This window comes from Diabrotica undecimpunctata, chromosome 1 (assembly GCF_040954645.1).
Source record: "Diabrotica undecimpunctata isolate CICGRU chromosome 1, icDiaUnde3, whole genome shotgun sequence".
Classification (NCBI taxonomy): Eukaryota; Metazoa; Arthropoda; class Insecta; order Coleoptera; family Chrysomelidae; genus Diabrotica; species Diabrotica undecimpunctata.
The window spans coordinates 57131351-57157404 of NC_092803.1; the positions used below are offsets into that span (position 1 = coordinate 57131351).

A 26054-nucleotide genomic window follows, 5' to 3' on the forward strand; every position below is an offset into this window, starting at 1 on the left:
AAGATACAGAAAATCAACTATATATACCGTGCAAACTGTAACTCGTCCTAATGGCCATAGATGTCACATTAAATAAAATAAATAAATATTACTTTAATCTATAATCTACTTTTAATGTATGACCATCAGCGTTTTCCCAATTCTTCCAAGCCACATTTGCACCAAATTTACTTAAATTGGATATAACATGTAATCAACATTATATTGACGATATCTACCACGATGCTCCTTGATTATTGTCATTAATTCTGCTTTGTTCATATTCTCTGTAAATGCAATTCTTTGTAAATGCAATGCAAAATCTCATTTTTCTCGTAGTTAACTCCTCTTGATGAATTTTCGATCAGTCATCATTGGAATGCGTATGCGTACCAAGGCGGCTGTGATAAGATCTATAAGTCAATACTATGATAACATTCAACATTATTAAAACCTTGGATATGTTCTCGAAGGATGTGAAGCTCACGTCTTCATGATAGTTCCATATTTTCTTCGATGTAAAAACAATGTGCCATTTTGCAGCAAAGCAGTGTTGCTGCCAGTATGGGCAACAATTCAACGCTGGTCCTTACTTGACAATCCTGTCGACAAATTTTAACAAAAGCTTGTCAAGCGTTTGTTACTGTTTTATTATTGTCAAACTTTGCCGTATGGTCGGCGTTAATCCAAGTCTCTCCAGGTAATAAATCTTTCTTTCAGATAATTATGTCGTCATGATATTATTTTTTCCTTATCTGTTAAAATGTAATTCCGGCAGCGTTTTATAATATATCGAAAGTTAAGACCACGTTATATTTTTTGTAGTGATTCACGGCTCATTTTAGTAAAATTATTGATTTCGACTATTTCACTTAATACGATTTCAAAAATGATATTTTTAAAGACAAACGAATGTACAGGTATGTAGAGGATATTTTTTTAAGTTCCATCCACTTAATAGGTTTTCGTCCGCGCTTGTTCCTTTTGCGCAATATGTTTAACTGTAACCACTGACAATCATGATAAACAAGATTAGCGACTAACAATTTCCGTTAAAATTATTGTTTTTTTAGTCTATGCTATACCTACCATGTGGTCTATAATAGTTTTGAAAAACGAGAAATTTTAATTATTTTGGGACAAGAAGTATTGGAACGGATAAAAAGGAAAACGACAAAAAAACCTAAATTTTAAAAATACTACTTATCAGTAATTATATAAAGTTTTACAAAAAGTTACCTCCAGACTCCACTATTGTCATTTTCTTTGATTTGTTGAGTAAGATGTTCTAGAAGTGCAGCGTTTAAAGAAGTATACCAACTGACAACGTCTTTTATTGAACTATCTTCACTTATAACCGTGTGCCTAAAATAAAATATATTTCGAGGGATAATACTTAAGTTTTGAAACAAAAAAATAATAAATATAATAACTAAATGTCTATATGAGTAGGAGCATATGAAGGAAATGGATATTTTTTCTCTCACCAGGAGACCCGAATATTGAAGTTTCCTAACTTTATTAGATTTTATCATCTAATATTTTTGTTCATTTTATAAAACATTTCTTAATTGGTAAGATAGTTTCGAAACAAATTCAGATTTCTGCTTTAATCTGGAGCCTTCTAAAAATTGCAAGGCATAGCCAGACGTTGATAAAGATGTTAATAGAGACATGGGGAATCTAAAATTTGCATTCCAGGACATGTCTCCTCAACTAGGCAGAAACCCTTAACGAATTTGTTTCTTGTACTCATACAGAGTAGATCCGAATAAAATGAAAAAGACAGAAAAGATTTGATTTCACGTACAAAGCGTCTATGTATCTGTTGATACATAGACGCTTTGTATGTCGTGGAATGCAAATTTTAGATTCCCCATGTCTCTATTAACATCATTATCAACGTCTGGCTATGCCTTGCAATTTTTAGAAGGCTCCAGATTAAAGCAGAAATCTGAATTTGTTTCGAAACTATCTTACCGATTTTTCTATCAGATGTCGCTGTTGCGTCCATAGCGAAGCCATTTTATTGTTGCTTCCTAATAAGACAGAGAAGATTATTTTTCACGTTAAGAACGGCTATGAATAACTGTTCTGATGAGACTTATTAAGTCGAAATACGTATCAACAGATACATAGACGTTTTGTACGTGAAATCAAATCTTTTCTGTCTTTTTCATTTTTTCATTTCTTAATTGATTATTTTATTTATCAATGGTATTCTGTGCATTCTTTTATGGTAACACATCTCAGTAGTCATGTTCGTTTTATAGTGAGGACAAGACGTGCCGTCGTAACATTTCTGTGCGAATCTCTATGTTTAAATATTACTTACTTCTCTAGAAGTAAGATCTAAAACAGTTTTATTAATATGTGTGTTAAAATGCCTAATCTAGAAATAATTTATTTTTAATTTCCATCTTCCTTAACCATGTTTCTAATTAGTTGTAGGTTGTTACTCCTTTTATCGTTCTGTTTTGATGAGGTTATGTATATTTGATTATTTTTGTGAAAATATCATCTATTTTATTTCCTTTAGATCCATTTCTTCTTCTTCCTTCCAGTGAATAGTTATTTGTTACCTGCTCCAGCATCAAACCTTGCTCCAACTATTTAAGACTTCCTTCCCTTCTCTTATGTTTCCTTTCGGTTTATAGTTAAGTAATTATTACGTTTTTCTATTTTGTTCTACATTTGTTTATTTTATGATTGATCCAGTAGATATTTAGATCTTATCTTATGTCTTCATTGCTCTGTATATAAAGTCTTGTGTTGTTTTCTGTACATACGATGACCTTTATATAACATATAAGGCCATCAGAAACGGAGGAGAATATATGTTCAATCTAGAACTCGCTAGTTGCTCCCTTTTCGCATTGGGTATTTATGATTATCATAAAAAATAATCAGCGAGTAGACTATATAAAACTCTATTTAAAAAACAAGTAAAACCAAAAGACAAATATACATGTAGATCGAATTTCCGTAAAAACACAACTGTTTTGAAAACTAAATATTACGAGAATTCTTGTGGATATCTGTATCACACAAACCAAACCGCCTATTTTAAAAAGAAATTATTAGTATGCAAAATATGATACATCCGGAAAGAACAATGACTAACAGGTGATTGCTACATAAATATCAACGTAACGCAATTAGATGATATTGTATTAATTATATCTACATATGTATCTGCTCTAGTAAATGCAACTCAAAGATAATGAAATCATCAATAACTTATCAATACAAACAGTCATTATTACAGAAGTGAATCAATAACATAAATCAATAATAATAATATCAAAATCAATCCTACATAAATCAATAAAGACACAAATACTCTATAATTAACGTTAATAATATTCAGAAACGAAAGTAAAATGTTATGATTAAAGTTTAACGAGACACCATATTAAACGGTTCAGCACAATTATACGATTTCGCAACAAATGCAACTAGCCATTGTATAAGTAAGTAGTACTTGTCATGAAAGAGAAAACAATGCAATTGGTGTATATTTATTTATTTATTGTATGGCATACAATAAAAACACATAATTAAAAATCAATATAAAACGTTACATGAAGGATTACAAACGAACATCTAATGTATTATTAATATTATGTAAAACATTTTCGGGCACTCATCGAAAACTCCAGGGAATCGCCTTCGGGAGCATTCTTCAACAATGTGACGGAAGGCGTGTCGTTGCGCACCACAATCACACTCAGAAGTAAGGGCTTTTCTTATCTATATAAACTGTCAGTACATCCACCGCTGCTTGTTATTATTCTGTTTAGCGTTGTCCATGTATTGCGGGTCAGTTCAAAGCCTGGTGGTTTCTGATCGATATAGGCCATTTGGTGTGCTTCCTGCGCTGAGTCGTTCTCCCATTGTCTTCTCCAAGCCTTTGTGAGGTTGAAATGTTTCTGATGTAAGAGGCTGGCTCTTAGCAATGGATGATATTTTGAGCGCAGTCTGTTTACTTCGATATCAAGCTTATCATGGTGGATGGGTAGTTGATGGTTAGCCTCGATTTTTCGATATTCTCTCAGAATAGTGACTCAGAATGGGAAGCCAATAGTTCGATGTGGGTCCAATTGTACCTGAGATCATTTGCATTGTCTGGTTTAATTGGATGTCAATAATCTGTGTGTGTTTGCTATTGAGCCATACCGGGGAAGCATATTCAGCCACCGAGTGTACAAGTCCGAGAGCGGATGATGTGAGTACGGAGGCTGAGGACCCCCATGTAGTGCCACATAGCTTTTGGACTATATTATTTCTCGTTTTCAGTTTTGCTGTCATTCTTTGTAGATGTTCTTTAAAACTTGATGTTCTGTCCAGAGTCAGTCCAAGATATTTTGATGTTGAGTTATGAGTGAGCAGTCTGTTTTCAAAGTGTACGGAGAGTTTTTTTTTTAGTTGGGCATTATTCAGATGGAAAAAGCACACTTCGGTTTTCATTGCATTGAGCCGTAGCCTCCATTTGCGAAAGTATTCTCCCATATTGGCAAGGTCATCCGTTAGTATTGTCTTGCAGCAATGGTCAAATCGTCAGTGTAGTCAAATTTCTGGGAAGTTGTTCCAGGTAGGTTCGCGATGTATATATAAACAGATCCCTATGGCAGTCCATTGCTGAGCTTCATTTGGACACTTTTAAAATTGCTCATTGTGACTTGAAAAGGTCTGTCGGTGAGCATGTTATCAATGAGTTTAGTTACCTTTTGACACGAGATGGCATGGATTAGTTTGCAGATTAGTTCTTATCTCCAGACAGTATCGTATGCAGCTGATAGGTCAATGAAAGCAACGGATGTTTTTTCCTGGTTTTAGTATGGATATAATAGTTTTTTTAGTGAATGAGGGATTTCTCCTGATTTTGACATATCTGTATAGAAATCAGCCAGCCATTTCCTAGCATCTTTGCTACGGTGGAGAAAAAATTCTGAATGGATTTTATAGGAGCTGGATCTTTTCCAGACTTCATACTTCATTTCTGATATTGCTGAAATAATTTCTTCTGGAGTAAACTCGTCAGAGTATTCAGATGTAGGCGAGCATGCAGACTTAAGTATTTTTAGTTCTTGTTTGACTTTGGTGGTGTGATCACGATCTCTAGGTGTTCTTGAGGTTGCTACAATGTCGGAGGCTACTCTGTTGGGAGCTATTGGTACTTTGTCTCTGGTGTATAATAAAATATGTATTTTACGCTACCATGTAGCGAAGATTCTGTCTTCTTAGCCGGTCAGGAACAAAAGTATTTTGAGGTAGGGAGCGCTACCCCAGAACTCCAACACACCTCTCTGTTGACTAAGCAACAAACATCCATACTGACTGAAACGATTGTCTCTAACTCACTGAGCAGCCTCCACTCCTACTGGACGGAACGACTATCTCTAACTGACTGTTGGTGTCTGAGTGATACGGCTGAGTGCCAAGAGTTGTTTTGTACAAGCTGACGCTACATGTGGGCGATAATTACCCAGCGATCTGCACTTTTTACGAAAGACATTAATTTTTCTATCGTTCTTTGTTAACATACAATGTATGAAAAAACAGTCTTTTGTCTATAATAATGTATTACAATCTTTTATTGTTCTGTAGCATCTGTGTTTTTGCACGCGGAATATTGACTAAATATACGAGGAGAATCAAAACTAACAAAAACTCTGTAAATGTGTTACTAATGTTATACAGTTACAGCGTTATACAGTTACGAAACTGAAACAGTCTTGCAATGCCTTTAATTTTTCTGAGAAATCTCATTTCGCTAATTTGGATTATAGACTTATCTCTTTCCGTCATTATTCACCTTTTACATCCGTACAACAGAGTAAGTGTGGCTATTGTCTTATGACATTTAATTATTTCATCGCTACTTGTCTTGTTTTTTAATATTCCGTGAATTTTCGTCAGTTTTGTGATCACTGTTATTAATCTATCTTTCGCGAAACTTATGTAACATTATATAGAGCGTTTTGCAGTCACTTTGTAATGGGATGAGCATAGGGCTTTGTAAATCTTATGGAATCTTAAGTACTTATGAAGCTTAGGGTTGCCGGTTTTGAAGTAGGCGGAAACACTTAAAGTCCTTTAAAATAGAATATTCCAGAAGTCCCAAACACCTTGATTTGAAAATCTGTGTTTTTAATTAATTTATAGGTACTACAAAAGGTATTTATACGATATTAACGATATATAATTTGAATATTATGATTAGCCGGTGATTAATGTTGAATTAAATATCTATTTTCTAAGTTTCATAGCTTACATTCGTAAATTACTACGATTTAACTGCATGCATTGTTTTTAACCAATTTAATTATTACGACTATTAGTATAACTACCTTTATACAGCTTAATGTTTGTCGGAGATATTAGTTAGTGAGGACAAGAAAAATTAGCCTTAACTTTTACCAAAAATACCCAAAAAACGGTTGTGGTAATGCATAATACATAGTATCGTTAGAGGAAATTAGAAAAAATTCCCAATAGACGTAGTAACAAAGAGGAAATAAAGAAATCATTACTGTCAAAATATTAATATTTTAAAGATTTCATGAAATATGAATTGTTACAGGTGATAATACTTTTAAGTTACAGTATGACGGTTATAGTATCGATGATATTGCAAAACAGAACAATGCTAAGGCTATGGCACCACGAGCGACAGATTGTCGCTAGCAGTAGCAGTAAAATGTAGCTTAATAAATGAAAACAACAGCAGAGATACTAAGGCTTCTTTCAGACGGACGACATTTTGTCGTTGTCGTGTACGGCAACGATATCGTGTATAGCAGTTAACTCATTGATTAAATGTAAACTTTCACACGACGCGATTTAAAATCGTAGTCGTATACGACTGTCGTAGTACCCCGGCGGGATCACTGCGACGACACGATGTCGTGGTCGTGAACGACTGCAGTGGTACAAGCAAGTCCATTCTAGTTTTCACACTTGTCGTGCGTAGGCGAAAAAATCGCGATTTATTCTAAACAGTGGTAGTGAATTTAGATTTAAAAATATTTGTTAAATATTTAAATTTAAAAAAAGATCTTCTCTTCTTCTTCTTCTTCTTCTTCTTTTTACATAGACATGACTCTGTCTGCTTTTTAATGTGCCTCCAGTAAGTTGTCATCCCATCGTTTGCGTGGTATTCCTACTGATCGTCTTCCTATTGGGGAACCGTCTCTTGCCGTCTTTACAACTCTATTTGTTGTCATGCGGCTTATATGATCGTTTCATTCTACTCTTCTTTTTTGATGTTCTCCACTTTGCATCTATGTCGTATATCTGTACTTCTAGCTCTGTCCCATAGTGTCTTACCATCAATTTTTCTAAGTATTTTCATATCTCCTGTTTCTAACATCCTTTTTGTCCTCTCTGTGTCAGGTCTTGTTTCTGTTGCGTATGTCTTATTGGTCTGATGACTGTTTTATAAATTCTGCCTTTAGTTTCTTTCCCGATATTTTTATTTCTCTATATTGTTTCGTTTAGGCAGCCTGCGGATCTGTTTGATGCCTAGATATTTAAACTCCATCACTTGTTCTAAGATCTGACCTTCCAGCTCCAATTTACATCTTAGTAAATTTGCTGTTATAACCATGCATTTTGTCTTTGTTGGGGAAATTAACATGTTAAATTTTCTGGCGGTTATATTAAATTGGTGCAGCATACGTTGTAAATCATCTTCACTTTGAGAGAGTAGTATTGCGTCTTCTGCATAGCAGATTATTTTAAGTCGTTTTTCTCCCATTTGGTATCCTTTTTTAGTTCTTACTTTTTTTATTATTTCATCCATAATCAGGTTGAACAATAGAGGACTCAGGGAATCTCCCTGTCTTATTCCATTGCCAGCTTCAATAGGGTCGGTTAGTTCTTCTTCTAGTTTTACTTTTATTGTGTTGTTTTTAGTAGATATTTCTAGAGGTATGTCTCTTGCATTCAGTAAGTGGATAACGTCTTTTAAGTTGACCCGGTCAAATGCCTTTTTAAGGGCCACGAAACATAGATATGCCGGTTTGTTGTATTCTAATGACTTGCACTTGCCTCATTATAAATATAGCGTCGGTGCATGATCTTCCCGACCTAAAACCTTGTTGTTCTTCTGCTAGTGTTATCATTTCATTCAATTTATTTGTTATCACTTTAGTTGTTAATTTGAGTGTTGTGTTTAATAAATTAATTCCTCTGTAATTTTCCGGGTCCGATTTGTCTCCCTTTTTGAAGAGAGGTATTAGGATGCTTGATCTCCATTCTTGAGGAATTCTGTTTTGTTCCATTATTTTTTGAATTAGTTTTAGTAGTTGTTTGGTCAGATCTGGTCCTCCGTACCTTAGGAGGACAACGACAAAATGTCGTCCGTGTGAGAGAAGCCAAACTTTTTTTCACGACACGATACTACACGACAACAACAAAATGTCGTCTATCTGAAAGAAGCCTGAGTGGCTCCACGCGCTGTAGATTGTCGCTTCGTTTCAAAACTGAGACGCGGCGTAAAGGTCGTGTCGCGTTCGAATATATCCGGACCTATTTTTTAGCAGTAATTTGCAGCGCGTTTGTGGCTCCACTAGCAGTAATTTGTCGCTTGTTGCAATAATTGTCATTTAATCGGATATTTTTGTTCTTTTCGATTTTTTTTATTTCTCTGTGTTTGTTAAGTTGTTTCTTTGTTTTTATAAATTACTTTAAATTTTTTTCATACAATTTTTTGTCTCAAATCATAACAAAAAATTATAAGTTCTAAGAAAGAAATAAATCCAATATTTTCTTTATCGTTATTCTAGATAACAAAAATCACTGGATGGTTTTTTTTCAATCCCAATTAACCGTATCAAACTGTACTGTATAATAGATGCCATTATTAAACAAGAAAAAGTTGAATAGAGAAAATAAACAGTTTTTATTGATTTCCGGAAAATCTATTTTTTGGATTTCCTTCTTTGAACTGGTGATTCATTTCTATATAAGTGGTTGTCTAATCATATCATATAAATAAAAAATTTTAATAATTATTGTTTATAGTAAAACTTTATTATCCTTCAGTACTAATGTTTCGTTTTCGATAGCTTGGCGTGATTCATGAATAAAGGAATGCAACAAAGCAGATTTTATGTCGCATCAGAATTTTTTAAATTATTGTAATATAAAAAGCAAGTTAGATATTGGAAAAGGAAGATTCATTACATCAACCCAATATGATAAATGAATATAATTGACATATGAGAGCCGTCGATCATCTTGATAATTCAGTAGCGAATTACAGAATACGCAGAGGTAAGAAGTGGTGACGGCCCCTTTTTATTCTAATGAAAGTTAAATAGTTAAATATTTTATTTTTTTTTTATTTTTATGTCGATACGTGTATAGGATTATAAAATATGTAATTTGAAATCTTACTTTAAGGTAATTGCTAATTTTTCTTCTGGGCTTAGGCTATCTTCTATTTCACATAATAAAAAATTAAAAGAAGACACTGACATCCTGTAATATTTAAAAAACTTGTCAGGATGTTCTTTTAATTTGTTGTGCAAAAGAAAAAATTTTCCCTCTCTCTGTCTAGGCACTAGAACAGGGTAAATCCACCATTTCCGTTGTTTTTTAACCCTACGTCGACGGCGCAATCCCAATATTAAAGCAACTTTTTGTTGAAATGATAGATTATCCATACTATATTATTGTATTATCGGTCTGAATTTATTTTACTTATTTATTTATTTATTTTATCTGCTATATACACGGACACTATATAAACGGACAAGATACCACTGATTATAGCTGCGTCATATTAACGCTCATGGAGCCACTACAAGACCAAAACGCGACGATATGCGCGCTGTAAACTGTCGCTTGTGGAGCCATGATTTTACTGCTTTACTGCCGCCGTAATTTTACTGCTACTGCTAGCGACAATCTGTCGCTCGTGGAGCCATAGCCTAAATTGTTACGAATACCTCATTATATTACTGCGAATTGAATTCAATTGAAGTGGTATGGAGTGAAATAAAAAGATATGTAAGAGGTATAAGCTCTAACTTTAAAGATGCGTAAGTGAGTAACTTAATCCGTGAAGGTTATAATCAAGTTACTCCAGAAAAGTGGAACAATTACGTAAAACACGTGATTAAAGTTTAACAAAGTATGTGGGAACTCAATAATTTAATTGAAGAAGTAGAACCAATTGTAAATCACATAAACAGTGGCGATAGTGACTACCGTATTAACAGTGGTGAGAGTGACGACAGTGAAAGTAAACTTAAAAAAATATTTTAATTAACTGCAGCATATGTAAGTAAATTAAATTATATTTAACTTAATATAATTTGGTTTTGGCGAATTAACGTTGTTCTTAAGATGTATAACGTAGATATGTTTGTAATTATGTACATTCCAACATATAGATTTACAATTCTATCTTATTTTCTATAAATGTCCACAATGAATTATTGTGGGTACCTTTATCACCTTTTTAATTGTATTAACCTAACTTTACATTGTAACAATTTGCCATTTAATCTATTTTAATCTTAAATTAAACTGGTGTTTAAAATGTTCGAGTACTGCTGATAAGCTAAACGACAAACAAAAGGTATTACGCTAACAAACGCTAATGTTTACTTATTGGAAAAGAAAAATAGCAATTGCTTAAGATATGTCTTGCAACACTGTTCTTCATAAGAGTCTGTACTGTAAAGTGACCGCGAAACGCAGTATAGGTAACTGAAATGACTAACTTGTTCCAGTGTATGATTGTCAATTACTATTTTTGTTTTTATGTGGTATTTGCCTTTAAACACTAAAACCTTATTATTTTTTTGTCGAAGTTGTCATATTGAAATTTTCACGCATTAGATACAATTCTCAAATAGCACTCTGTATAGCGTTTTACCCACTTTCAGTCTGAATTATAAATTACCAACTGATCATCGGTGAAAGCATTAATTTCATTTAAGAATGTTGATTTATTTATATAAATTTCCGTATTGTTTTATGCCACCCTCTCAGTATATATTTTAGAAAGCGTTGGTGACATAATACAACCTTGTTGTAGTCATTAGTTTGTTTTTATTGGACTTGTTTCATTTGACTCGATTTTAATCGTGATATTTTTTATTACTCTGATTAGGTGCATTAAGTATTTTCTTTTTTCTTTAATTTCAAAATAACTTGTGTCTACATACTTGGTCAAAGGCTATTTCGAAATCTGTGTAGACAATATGCGTTTTTATTATATATGCCATAAATTCTCTTCGTTTTTTGAAAATTTTCTTTGTCATAAAATCATTGGTGTTGCTAGATATGCATTTTCTAAAACTGTTTATCTATATCTATTTCTACTCCATAACTGTTGAACCTTTTATAAACACTTGTCTGCCTCAGCCACATACGAACTATCCACAAGAAATAATACTTCCGCCATAGTTTCGCAAAAAACCCAAACACCAAAAATGCCTTTAAACGTAAACCGTCTTTTAGAAGTCGAGAAATGCCTCGTAAACCGTCTTTTAGAAGTCGAGAAATGTTAATATATCAATTTATTTTTGATTGACGAAAAGAATAAGAAATCATCTGTTACTAAATTAGTTTTAAATAATAAAGGGTCAGCATTATAATATAGTTTGAGTGCTAAAAAAATCCTTTTACATACTTCTGACAAAGTAATGGTAGTGTACTATTCAGTATAAGTAATTCACGACTTTTTAGTGATATGTTTGTGGAATTACCTATTGTTTCTAAGAAACATATGACTATAGGAAATATGTACTTAAATATTTCTTACCTGAAATTAGTTAGATTTCTTTGAAAGCTCTCTTTATCCATGTAAGGGATTTTGTTGCCTTCGAAGGTCAAGGAAACTGGAGGCCAACTGCTCATATTTCTTAAAGCTTCATCCGTCAGTTCGAATCTTTTTGTTAAATTAGTTCTACAACATACAATATATTGTTTTATAAACAAATAATATAATAGAAAACACTAAGTAACTAGGTTACAAAAAAAAATAGACAAATACAATTATCAAAAACAGTTGGTTAGATTGTGGAATCAACGAGATCAATACATTATCATTGAAGTGTTGTAGATAAAAAAGTAGGGAAAAAGCAACATCAAAAGTTGAGAAATAGTCAGCATATGATATTTAAAAATATTTGTTAGTTCTATATAGTTACTGAATTCAGCTAGAAACAGACAAAACAAAAAGTTAAGCTATCATTAAATTAGATCTTTAACCAAATAATTATGGCGAGACATCAAGCAACCTTCTTAAAATAAATTTGTATTAGTTAATATTTTTATTCAAAAATTGCATGTAATGCAGAGTACTAAAAAGCCAGTATAATAGAAGAACACTCCAAGATATGGAAGAAAAATTACAAACCAAAGAAATTAAATCCTTCTATCAGGAAATAAGGAAGATATAAAAGGGTTCTCACAAAAAGAGTTCGTTAAATGAAGGAATACTGATAAGTGAGACTGATCACACAATGTCGTAATGGACAAGTTTCATCGTTGAGTTGTTAAATTAAAGTCATGAAAAGGAAAAAGCCGAAAGAATAACGTTAAAATGCGAAAGTAGCCAGAGCAACAGAACAAGAAATGATGGACACAATTCAAGACTTAAAATACAATAAAACCAGGAAGCAAATGGGATAAGTAGAGATATGTTAAAAGCAGGTGGAGAGATATGAAAGCAACTAACTAAATTGTGTGCAAGTAAATGAAGCTAGGAATGAATATGTATGTCATACGGCGGAAATCATACTAAAAGATCCTACACTGCCCCAGGAAACGACACTATATCAGCAGAATATTTGAAATATAGAGAAGAACCTTTGGTACATGTTTTTTTATTAGCTGATCTACTAGATCTGGAAATACGAGCAAGTACCAACTCCCCGAAAATTAAGTGCTATACGCACACACAAAAAACTGGGATAAAATGTATTGCACAAACTATAGAGGTATACTGTATCCAGAAATTTAGTGTCTCATTATAAAAGTTATTTTAATAACAGCTGTAAAACTGAATAATCCCTTGTAAGTACTCTATTGTTGTATAATTATCACAGCTATCCAAGCTGACAGGACCGGCATATAGCCAAGTCAGCTGTAGGTTAGTACATATAATCAGATCAAATATTATCATTCAAGCGTAATGTCAAAAAACTCTTTTTATAAACATACAAATTTCCCATAATTATTGTCTTCTTTTATTATTCATTATTTTAAGTCTCGACGAAATAAAAGCGCCCAAAATTATGAAGATCTCAATTTAGTTAAATTGACTGGACCGGTGGTGGAAATTAATAAGTTTTGGGAAAACGGGTAATATCCCAAACACATTAGAACTGACAAACCCGTATATACAGTTATAATGAGTAAACGTTTAACTTAATTGACCTATTAACAAATTACTTGGAATTTGTATAACTTTCTACCTGTTACTTATCGATAATTGTTTTTTAATTTGAAGAGAGTTGTACGATGACAAACTAACACTTAAAAGTCTGCTTCGACGGAATTGGTTGTAAAGTCGTTTGAGTGTTCAGTTTGTGCAAAAAATTAGTTGAGTATTGTAATAAAAGTGTTTATTTTTTTAGAGTGTGTACACTTGCCGGTGAATCCACGTAGTCAAATTTACCTTTATTGTATGAAACAATGTGGCGTCCCTGGAGTCCAGAGGATAATAGGGCAATCATTCCAGTTAATGAACCGGAAGCAAATCGACAAGGAGGTGATCTCATTCAAGTATTAGAACCTGAACAGCGCCAACGAATACATTTATCTACTGATGCAAAACAAATTATTGCTAATGTTTTTCAAACTCTTGTCGAAAAACATATGGACAGAAACGAAGCCTGACATGAAACGGCAACTTTGACTAAAAAACCATTATCCACAGTCAGAAAAATTTAACTAATCCTATTATACCAAGATTAATAAGACGGGATAACAGTATTTCTCGGAAGCTCGATCGTGCAGATGAAGATCTTATTCGTCGCAAAGTGTATGCCTTGTATGAAGAACAAATTGTACCCACACTAGATATATTAGTTGACAGACTTCACGTCGACAACACTGAAATTAAGTGCGGTAGAACAACTGTTTGGAAGTGTTTGCAACGTATAGGGTTTAAATACAAAAAAGTAGATAAAAGACAGGTACTTATGGAATCCAATCGTTTACGGATATGGCGAATGGAATATTTAAACAAAATTAAACAGTGTCGTCGAGAGAATCGACCTATTATTTATTTAGATGAAACGTGGTTTGATACACACGATACGCCATCTAAAGGTTGGGTAGATAATAGTTAATCTTGTTCAAAAAAAGCGCCTTCTAATAGAGGAAAAAGAATAACAATATTCCATGCTGGATCAGTCGATGGATGGGTTCCAAATACCTTATCTCTATCAGCTAAAAACATCAGTGATTCTTGTCTCGATTACCATGACAACACAACTTCAGATATATTTGAAGACTGGTTCAAAAATAAGTTAATACCCAACATACCCCCTAAAAGTGTTGTAGTTATGGACAATGCAACATATCATAGCAGGCAATTAAATAAAATTCTCAGTTCAAGCGATACGAAAATAACAGTACAGAATTACTTGTATGACAAAGATATTTATTTTCACATAGATAATACTAAGAAGGATTTATTGGACATTTTAAAAAGTTTCGCATTGAAAAAAGAATACTTTTGTGATAATTATGCCGAAAACATGGGTCATACGATTTTAAGACTTCCACCATATTACTGTGTATTTAACCCAATCGAACATATGTGGCATCAACTTAAGTCAAGAGTTCGAAGAAATAATACTTCGCCACATTTAAATGCATCTGTCCTGCATTTAATTGAAAAGGAAGTACTCAAAATTGATGCGAATAGTTGGAAAAATGCAGTCTCATATGTTATGAAAGCTGAGAATTCATATTTTCCTACATATAATATACAAAATATTATCATCAATTTAAAAGACGACAGTGATAGTGACACAGATTTAACATAATATCTATGTGATGTAATATTTATACTCGTTTTGTGTGTGTGTGTGTGTGTGTGTGTGTGTGTGTGTGTGTGTGTGTGTGTGTGTGTGTGTGTGTGTGTGTGTGTGTGTGTGTGTGTGTGTGTGTGTGTGTGTGTGTGTGTGTGTGTGTGTGTGTGTGTGTGTGTGTGTGTGTGTGTGTGTGTGTGTGTGTGTGTGTGTGTGTGTGTGTGTGTGTGTGTGTGTGTGTGTGTGTGTGTGTGTGTGTGTGTGTGTGTGTGTGTGTGTGTGTGTGTGTGTGTGTGTGTGTGTGTGTGTGTGTGTGTGTGTGTGTGTGTGTGTGTGTGTGTGTGTGTGTGTGTGTGTGTGTGTGTGTGTGTGTGTGTGTGTGTGTGTGTGTGTGTGTGTGTGTGTGTGTGTGTGTGTGTGTGTGTGTGTGTGTGTGTGTGTGTGTGTGTGTGTGTGTGTGTGTGTGTGTGTGTGTGTGTGTGTGTGTGTGTGTGTGTGTGTGTGTGTGTGTGTGTGTGTGTGTGTGTGTGTGTGTGTGTGTGTGTGTGTGTGTGTGTGTGTGTGTGTGTGTGTGTGTGTGTGTGTGTGTGTGTGTGTGTGTGTGTGTGTGTGTGTGTGTGTGTGTGTGTGTGTGTGTGTGTGTGTGTGTGTGTGTGTGTGTGTGTGTGTGTGTGTGTGTGTGTGTGTGTGTGTGTGTGTGTGTGTGTGTGTGTGTGTGTGTGTGTGTGTGTGTGTGTGTGTGTGTGTGTGTGTGTGTGTGTGTGTGTGTGTGTGTGTGTGTGTGTGTGTGTGTGTGTGTGTGTGTGTGTGTGTGTGTGTGTGTGTGTGTGTGTGTGTGTGTGTGTGTGTGTGTGTGTGTGTGTGTGTGTGTGTGTGTGTGTGTGTGTGTGTGTGTGTGTGTGTGTGTGTGTGTGTGTGTGTGTGTGTGTGTGTGTGTGTGTGTGTGTGTGTGTGTGTGTGTGTGTGTGTGTGTGTGTGTGTGTGTGTGTGTGTGTGTGTGTGTGTGCGTGTGTGTGTGTGTGTTTTGTGTTTTATTGGCACTGGTTTTCACAACCAACTGGCCAGTCAATTTCATAATGATTTTTTTAGACTATAACTTATCACTAACTCAGGGGAGTAATGTGTAGTCTCTGTGTTAAGTAAATGTCTTGTTACTTTAGTAAAGTCGACGTCATTGTCTTTACAAAGGGACGCTAATTGTATCCGAACGTTTGCGGTCCCTCAGGTGAGTACCGATTTACTCGTTTTAAAAGGTTCATATTTATTCATGTTGACATGTTATGTTTAACTTTTCCGTTTCATGTCTGAAAAAATTGGCAAAAAATGATAAATTTCTTTATTAATAATTTCACGAAAAAAAATTATTCTTCACTAAAGGTTGTGCATCACATAAAATTATTAATCAATAATCTCATAAAATATTAAGTGGTAGATAGGGAAAATCATAATTATTAATTAATACTGAAGTGATTTTAAATTTAGATATACAAGATATGTTATTTTAAAATGTTTGTAGGTATTAAAAATTATGTCCAAGTTTAGATTCATGGCCTTCTAATAATTAAATAATACATTTAAAGTAAAAAGTAAATAAAAAAATACTTTTGCATTTGTTGATTTTGTATATTGAATAAGTTATCAGTTTATGTATTTTTCCCTTAATAATCTAGATATTTATTTAAATTAAATATGTAATGTAAATGCCAAATGAAATATAAAATTCGTTAAGCCGGCCCTTTTTACTATTTACCTGAAGAGGCAAATCTCTTTATGGCGTCGACTTTATCAGCGGGATACTTTTAAATTCTGCATAAGTCAGTTCTTATAATTGTGAATGAAGTATATATCACTTAACATGGATATAAACTATTTTCGTTAATACTATTGAAACGATTGAATAAATGAGTAGAATATCAAATAGGAGACAATCAGTGCGAGTTTAGGAAAAAAAGATCAACTGTATATTAAATATTTACTGTTAATCAAACGCAGTCCTCATTCCTCTTTAACATCGCTATTCGCTCGAAAAACAAAAAAAAAACAAACACAGCAACTCTCCTTTTTAAAAATCAAGGTCCTCGCTTTATACTAGCTTTCACCGATGATACGGATATAGTGGGAAACACAATTGTTGGTGTCATGGAAAACTTCATTAAACTGGAAAATGCCACAAAAGAAATTTGTCCCCGAATTAACAAAGATAAAACAAAATATGTGGCTACAATAAGAAAAGAAATACAGAATAGGAGAAAATACAGAGACAGAATAGGACAAAACGTGGCAATGGACCAGTACAACATTGAAAGGGTTGATCATTGACTTTAGTTTAAATTTGACCACTTTATCCATTTTATGTTAAAAACTCTTTCAGGGTTTACCGCACCTAATGTCTTCCAAACTGTGGGTCTGTATTGTTTTCTATGTGGTGGTAAGTCGCAAAAGCTTTCTACATCACATTTCTTGGGAGGGTCAGTCCATTTTGCTTATGTTATCTTCTTAACGAGCTTTCTTCATTTTTCTTGTCTCTAGTTTTTCCCTACCATTCTCTTACTCATGCATTTTGTAAGCTTTCTTTAACTTCTTGTAGCCATTTGGATCTTAGACTTTTTCCTTTCTTTTTTTACTTCTGGATTCGATTCTACCATCACGTGTTTTATCTCATGCTTCGTCTCCTACTCGCCAGATGTGATCTATCTATCTGGTCAAACATTTCTTTATTCTGGTAACCATATTTTTTTAGCACTTTCTTAATCTCTGCAGTTGTTATGCTTCTATATTTATTTTGATCTGTTTTGGTCTTCTTCATCTGTTTTACTCATTGTTTCTGCTGCGTATAATAATATTGGTCTAATTATTGTGTCATATATACGCATGTTCATCTTAGTTGTCTTAGCCAGTGTTTTGCAGTTATTTGACTAGCTAATAAAGAAAAATTTTCGATGAAAAAATTTATATTATAACCAAAGAAATACACAATGGTGTGAAACATGATGTTTTCAGAAAAAGTTGTTATTTATCTTATTTTTATTTGATTATCTATACAAATATATACATTGAATCATGTTTCTTTATTTTTAAATGTACGGGTTGAGAAAAAACAACATGGTATATAAATACTCTGCAGCCTGCATTTTTTGGTATAGAGATATAATTATTTCTTACCTTAATAGTGAGCCGTTAGTATATACATAGAATGCTACTTCAGACCTTTCCAACTGCATTCTGGTAACCACTTTACCTAATTCCGTAGCTATAGTTACCTAAAAAAAATTTTTAGAAACATATAATGCATGAAGTGAAAAGTATATAAGTCCATTGAAACGTTACATTTTTAGGCCTTAGCGTGCATCTCTTAGAGGACACAATTTTATTTTTTTGATATGTTGGGAGGTAAGTATAAGCTTAGTTCAAGTTTGTAGGGTCGCCACCCTTGTCCCCCGCCCGTCATGCGTCATCTTGGAAAAAGAGAAAAAAGGGTTTTTGCGCGTTATCTCGTAAACTATCAACTCTAGAAAAAAATTATTAAACATTTTGTCTAGCAAATCAAATTGTCTACAACTTTATTTTAGAAAATTAAAAAGTTATAAATAAACATAACTGAAAATTTTTTATTTTATTTTAAAAACAAATTTTTTATTGGGCCTTATAACTTTTTTTCTGGTAATTTTTTAATAAAATAATATCAAAGCAATTATCATATGGGGTTTTTCATAGAATAATTTTCACAACAAAGGGTCTAGTTGGTTAAGATAGTGAAAAATGCTCCCATAGATATTTTAAAAATAAATGTGTTCTATATCTATATTAAAAAATTTCTAACCAAAAAAATTTTTAGATCCCTAGACCCAAACATAACCCAAAAAAAATTAAAACGTGTTTTATTGTTTTTTGCCGATATTTTTGGTTCTAATAATCAAAACTTATTTTTTTTTAATTTGTAGAATATTTCATTGTCTATTTGTCTATTATCATATTTTTCCCAAATTTTTAGCTGGAAATTCAAACTTTCAAACGATTTTGAAAATTTTAAAATTTATTTAAAAAAAACTTGAACGCCATTGCAAACAAATATGTATTATTGGTTGAGTGTTAAATTATCTACATGATTATCATGGTCAAAATAACAAAAAATCAGTTTCGGTCTATAAGAAAATGTCACACTGAAAGTGCAGTACGGGTAAGATACGGCAATGCTTTTCTTATGGAGAATAAACGCGCAGGGTTGTCGGTTTTCTCCAGCTGTTGATTGCTCATTGTCTCACAGGACCGGCTTGGATAAAATGCATCTGCCGGCAGTAGGAGTAAAATATTTTATATCATGTATACGTATACAGTAGAATAAAAAGGCATTGATGAGTTGTTGACAACGAAAACTATGAATTTTGCATATAAAACGTCAACATGAGATATACAACTGAATCATATTCATAAGAGTAACATTTGAACACCTCTTTACAAGAACAACATAGAATAACTGTAGTTTTAATGTTTTACATAAAATAGAAAAAACCTACATAATTTCTAGGAAAGAATTTGGAAACTTGGAAATGATATTATTTATAGATATTATATATAATATTCAAATTTCCAATTCTTTCATAGAAATTAGATTTTTTCTATTGTATGTAAAATATTAAAAATACAGTTATGTTGTTTCTATAAATAGGTCTTCATTTCTTTTGTAAAACTTCTGCTACAAATTACCATCATTAACATAATCACCTAAATATGGCCATAAACTTGTTTGTCATAATTAGTATTTGATAAACTCCAAGCTTTCCCTATTTCACCCCCTACCCATCCTTAGGGTGAAAGTGCTTTTGGAAAACGAAACTACACTTCAAAATTTAGTCCGAGTTTCAACAGAGAGCATGGAGTCCCATAAGTTTAAATCCGGTGAATTATTTAACGGTTGCGCTAAACGCGTAGTGTTAAATGTGTTGTGTTTTATACAAAATACGGAATAACTTAATGTAAGTGCTGCTGTAAGACGTACTTCGTTGATGACTGGTGTTAGCGAAAGACGCATTTACAATTTCAAAAAAGAAAAAGAACAGAGTGGAACGTTGAAGTCGCCAAAAAAACGTAAAAAACGAGTGTGTCAATCAAATTCTAGAATATTCACATATGACGAGGGTGTAAGAAGTATTCTACAAAGAATTGTTCATTGTGAATTTTTCATGAAAAATTTGCTGCCATTCTTAAAGCATATACATAACGTCATACAAGGTAATAAGAATATACAGCCGTTGTCTCTTTCTACTTTATACAGACTTCTGAAAGATATTGGATTTGTTTATAAGAAACGTGGCCAAAGAAGCATCATGGTGGAGCGAGAGGATATTATTCATTGGCACCATAATTATTTGAGAACTATACGACGTTTGCGAAAAGACCATTGCAATATCATATATTTGGACGAATCGTGGGTTAATGTTGGCCAATCTATAAATTACGAATGGTGCGATACTACGATACAAAGGTTTAAGTACTGGCTTAAAAGCACCTACTAAAGAGGTCCACGAATTTACCAAATAATGGTCGCAGGAATGTCATTGTAATGGACAATGCATCGTACCACTCCCGTAAAGAGAGATTCCCTAACAATTCCTGGAATAAAGCTGCAATCAAGGAATGGCTAGTGGACAAAAAAAAAGACATTTTTTTCGAGGAGTGTTATTTGAAATCCGAGCTATTAGAAGCAGCGCGTGCTTTTAAAGATCAATACGATAAGTATCATCTTGATGAGTATGCTTCACAACATAATGTTTATATTTTAAGGCTTCCTCCATATCACTGCGAATTGAATCCTATAGAAATGGTGTGAAACCAAGTTAAGCTATATGTAGGTACCCATAATACCACTTTTAAAAACGACGAGGTACGCCAGTTGATCGACGACGGTTTCGCACGCGTCACAGAGCAAAATTGGCGCAATTATGTCACTCATGTTGTTGAGAAAACTGAAACTGAGATGTGGACTGCGGACAACCTGCAAGATGACGTAGACCAATTGATAATACACGCGAACACAGGGAAGAGTAGCGCAAGCGAATCCGACATCTCGGATGTAGAGGACGACTTTAGTATAATTAATTGAATATCTGTGAGTAACCTCGATTATTTTACACTGTATAACCAATAAAATGCATTTACCAGTCCAATCAGAGTATGGGCTTTTCGGATATTGGGCTGGGTGCACGGAAATCGAGTTCCCGGAGGTTCCACCCTGTATATTTATAGCTATCAAGAAATGTAATATAAAATATATTTGTTAGTTTAATAAAGTATAAATATAATATAATGTTAAATAACTTACACTATAAACCTTATACCTGCTCATCTGGTCAAGTGTGGGCAAGGAAAACCATTATCCCATATGGAATAACACAAGGTTTCGCTGAAAACTACCAGGTTGATATGCCAAGAAACTAGGTAAACTTATGTTGTGTGTAAAAAATGCGAGACTGCATTATGTTTTAACAAGGACAAAAACTGCACTTCAGATTTCCACAAAAAGAAATTTCATAGTAGGTGTTAAAATTTCGCAGTGATTCAAGTGCGCAACTTGTTTTTTTAATAACATCGCCGGGATTAAAAAATGTGCAAAGCTTTTTCGATATTCCCGTTCCTGATAATTTTTCACATATTTACAAAAGAAAAAGTTTTTCTTGGATATTGGGCTGGGTGCACGGAAATCGAGTTACCGGAGGTTCCACCCGGTATATTTATAGCTATCAAGAAATGTAAAAATACATTTGTTAGTTTATTAAAGTATACAGTTTTATAATAAAATTCTCGCTAAAAACTTAAGGTCTTTTTATTCAAATTCATGCCTCTTATTTGGCTACTTGAAGGCAATTATTTTATCAGTATATTATTTTATAATAAATAACAGAGCCCGGCGTAGAGATCTGGGTACGGTTCTGTGACTACCACTTGGACCTGTTTGTATCGCCAAGCACAAGGCGTGAAATCCGGCAATTGTGCATTCCTATATTAGCCGTACTGCACTCTCGGTGTGACATTTTCTATAGCCGGTTAAGATAGTAAAATTTCCCCCGCAATATTCCAAAAATAAACATACCATGTTGTTCTACATCAAAAAATACTAGACCAAAAAAACTTTTAGATCCTTAGACCCAAACATAATCTCAAAAAAAATTAAAACGTGTTTTTTCGTTTTTTGACGATATCTTTAGTTTTAATCATCGTAAAAACTTATTCTTTGTTTTTAGTTTGTAGAATATTTTATTGTCTACATCTTGGAATTTTTTACAAAATTTTTGGTGAGGTATTTATATTTTTGAAAGCTTTTAAAATTTTTAAAATTCGTTTAAAATAAAAACGGCCTCGAACACCACAAAAAATATGTATATTATTGGTAGAGTGGCAAAGTGTCTCCATGATTTTTTTCAGATGTTTATAGGTAAGGCATTACGGTCAAAGAAAAACCAAGGACCCTTAAGCTAGCGGGGGCAAATGAGCGGAATCCAATTTAACCTACGTAATATTTTTTCACCCATTTTTCACTAATTTATTACCATCCTAATAATTTTTTACCACCAAACCACCCTTAATGGGAGCGATTCTGCTGGCTTAAGATTCCTCAACTGATCAAATCTTGAAAGATGTGAAAAACATGAAATTCTTATCATATTGGTGGATTTTAATGCCAAAATAGGCGGAGGAAAAGGCGAGAACTTCTAACAATTATAATTTGCTTATAGAAATCTAAAAGGGGGAACTGAACAATTACTGAGCTTGGAGATAGGGTAAGCAAATTAATTGAAACGTTTGCGAACGGCTACTCGTATCTTGGTTGGAGAGCTGAGTCGTAGATAAGGATTTCTTTATTTGGTGAGGACTGGAAGGACTAACTATGAAAAATAAAAATAAATAAAAAAAAATACTTACAGAGATGTCCTGGGCAACACTAAACAAAAAAATTCCTAAACTATTTAAAATAGGAAGCCGTTTAAAAAATCCTCTTGTTGTTTAGATAGAAAGGCTTTTCTTTCCTAAAAAAATTCAAGGGTGAATATCTTTAAAAAAAAAATAATTTTAAGCTTCTTGTTTAAAAATAAAATTACTTGAATTGGAGAGCATGGAATTGGCAAATGAAGCGAAATAGGAGAACAGTTGGTCGAATTTGTACAAGAAGAGAAAATGGTAGTAACAATTTTTTTTTCAAACTACCACCTAGAAAACTGTACATCTGGAAGGCACCGCAAGACACAACAACAATTATAAAATCCAAACTGTATAAGATTTGCTAAGACATATCCAGACACTGATATACTTCTGGTTCTAAACCAGTAGTTGCAATATTTAGGTTAACTATCAAAAAGCCGAGAAGACTCAAAAGGAACAAAATATAGACATTTTAAAATAAAAAAACAACGAAAAAAAAACTATAAACGAAACTTTGTGTTGTTCTTAATCTATTGGCTGATAACTCTGTAAGTGTCATGGTCTCCATTCCATAGGTTATAACTGGAAGAATACACCTGTTGAATAACCTTTGGCCAAGTTATTCCATTTTTTTCTTCTTGAGATAAACTAATTATCATATTTTAGCAACAAATGGACCGATCCGGGTACACGACATCTAATTTTATTGGAGATTGAAGGAGCTCCAATCTAATATATTAAAAATTATTATACAAACGTTTTTACAAAACATGTGGTCATTCACATAAAATGCTTTTACATAAAATGTTTTTTAACTTTGAACGTTAATTATACAATAAAAATTCATCGAAATTAAACTTAAAAAGGCTTAAATTAAAGCATCTACAATAAACTTTTATGATTTTATGGCTATATACAAATTTTACTGCTTCGCGTATCTTAGGCTTTGCAATAGGTCTGAATCAAAAAGTGCATATTTTGCTCTTCAAAATCTCATAAAGAAATGATAATCAAATTTTTGCTGTTGATCGGACTGGGGAGTTGTTTCTGATATTGCCTTTTAAAACACACAGTAAGTTTTAAAAACATTCACCAATTAATGAGCATTTTTTCATCCACAGCCGGGGCTATATTTTTATAAATCCAGAGCGTGTATGTGATCATTACTTCATTATTTCTGTTGTTAATTTCTTGATTATTTAAAAATATTTGTACCATTAAATAAGACATATTGTGTATGTAAAAAACCAGCCATATCGTATCTAGTGACAACCTGTACAACAATTGAAAAGGTGCGAACGACAGAATAACGTAGAATATATTTGCACAGGGCGTGTCTGTAGCTAATTCACCATTATTGGTGTCCCCTTTGGAATAATTTATTCTTTGTAATTAAGTTGCCTTGTCTCCACTCAAATATATCGTTCTGTTGTATGGCTTTCAAATAATTACAATAAAGGAAAATACGGCAGATTGTCGATTGACTGAAATACGGCGGTAAGTTTTCCGTTCATTTTGTCTGATCCGTGGTATTGAGTCGAAATTAATGAAGCCGATTAAAAACGTGCAAACGGAAGACCATTAGACGAAAAATATTATTAGAACCTTCTTCCAGAAATAAGTATTATATTTCGATGTTTCCCAAAAATTGAAAGGATTCGTATTTTATTCTGCAATTTTGAAAACAAATTATTAGGTGAATACGGCTGTATATGTATGTATATATATATATATATATATATATATATATATATATATATATATATATATATATATATATATATACAGGGTGGTCCTTAAGTAATTGTACAAAAAGAAACAGTAGATTCTACACTTTAAAATATTACGATTTAAGCCAAATTGTTTTAATAAAATGTTGATATTAAGAAAGATACAGGGTGTTAAAGTGCAAATTTAAAATTTTATTTTTCGCTGTAACTTTCATGTTTGTCAACATTTATGCATAAAAATTTACAAGTGGGTACTTTTAAATATGAGAAATTATAATGTGATGCACACTTTGATGTAGTTGATAGAGGGCGCCACATATGCCACATATGTGGCATACATTTGCACTTAACTTTTTTGCTCTTTGAGTTACATGTATTTGTGACAAAAAATATACTCAGTGACATTAGAAGTGTTACACCCAGAAGGAATAATTTCTTGAACTTAATTTTTTGGCAACATGGTAGATTTACATCAAGAATGAAACGATAACGTTGTCAAGAATTTTTATTAACAAGTAATCAAAAAAAAATTAATAATGTGTTTGGCGACCCCGTAGCTGAATACACTCCTGTATACGTCTAGGCATGGACAAAATGAGATGTTCAATGTCTGCTTGTGGCTTCTCGTTCTAAGCAACTTAAACTTCATGTATTAACTGTGCCAGAGTCTATGCAGGATGGTGCAAAGTGGACAGTCTCCTTCACATAATATCCCATACATGTTCGATAGGATTTAAATCCGGAACACGGGGCGGCCGTGGTAACACATTAACGCCAGCTTCTTGGAAAAAGTCCATAGTTTGATGAGCAATATGGGGACGCACGTTGTGTTGCTAAAAAAGGACGTCTCGACGGCCGTCGAGATAAGGCAGTAAACTGGTTTGTAAGATGTCTTCAACATAACGCTCAGCTGTGATATTGCCTCGAATAAACACAAATGGTGATCGGTTACCATAGGCAATAGCCCCCCAAACCATTACTCCAACTGTCCTGTATACATGCCTCTCAACAGCAAACCCGATATATCGTTGTTCTCCACGGCGGCGTCTTACCATCCTACGACCATTATGCATTCCTAAACAGAATCGTGATTCATTGCTGAATGCTACATTACGCCATTCTGCTACCCAATGCTGCCGTCCTCTGCACCAATTCAAACGTTGATGACCGTGGTCCGCAGTCTAAGGAAGCACTAGTCATGGGCGGAAGGAAACCAGTCCAAAGGCTCGAATACGACGGTATAGTGTACGCATACTAACAGGTCTACCTACTACTTCAAACCATTGGTCAGCAATTTGACGCGCAGAAGCAAAACGGTCTCGCAGAGCCAGTAATCTAAAGCACCTATCTTGACGCTCTGTGGTACGCCTTGGTTGACCAGTTGGTCTTCTTCGTATTCCTCTGCCTTAGTTTGTCCACACAC

The 26054-nt window shown here is 33.5% G+C and overlaps 1 protein-coding gene across 1 annotated transcript in view; it reads right to left on the minus strand.

Annotated features, from left to right (window-relative positions):
- Positions 1-26054, minus strand: part of LOC140449599 (uncharacterized) — a 137184-nt gene that overhangs the window by 45163 nt on the left and 65967 nt on the right. The window contains exons 3-5 of the mRNA XM_072542823.1: positions 18150-18247; positions 11765-11908; positions 1219-1344 (exon numbers count right to left, since the gene is read on the minus strand). Coding sequence (XP_072398924.1) covers positions 1219-1344; positions 11765-11908; positions 18150-18247 — 368 coding nt within the window. The remainder of the gene's footprint in view (positions 1-1218; positions 1345-11764; positions 11909-18149; positions 18248-26054) is intronic.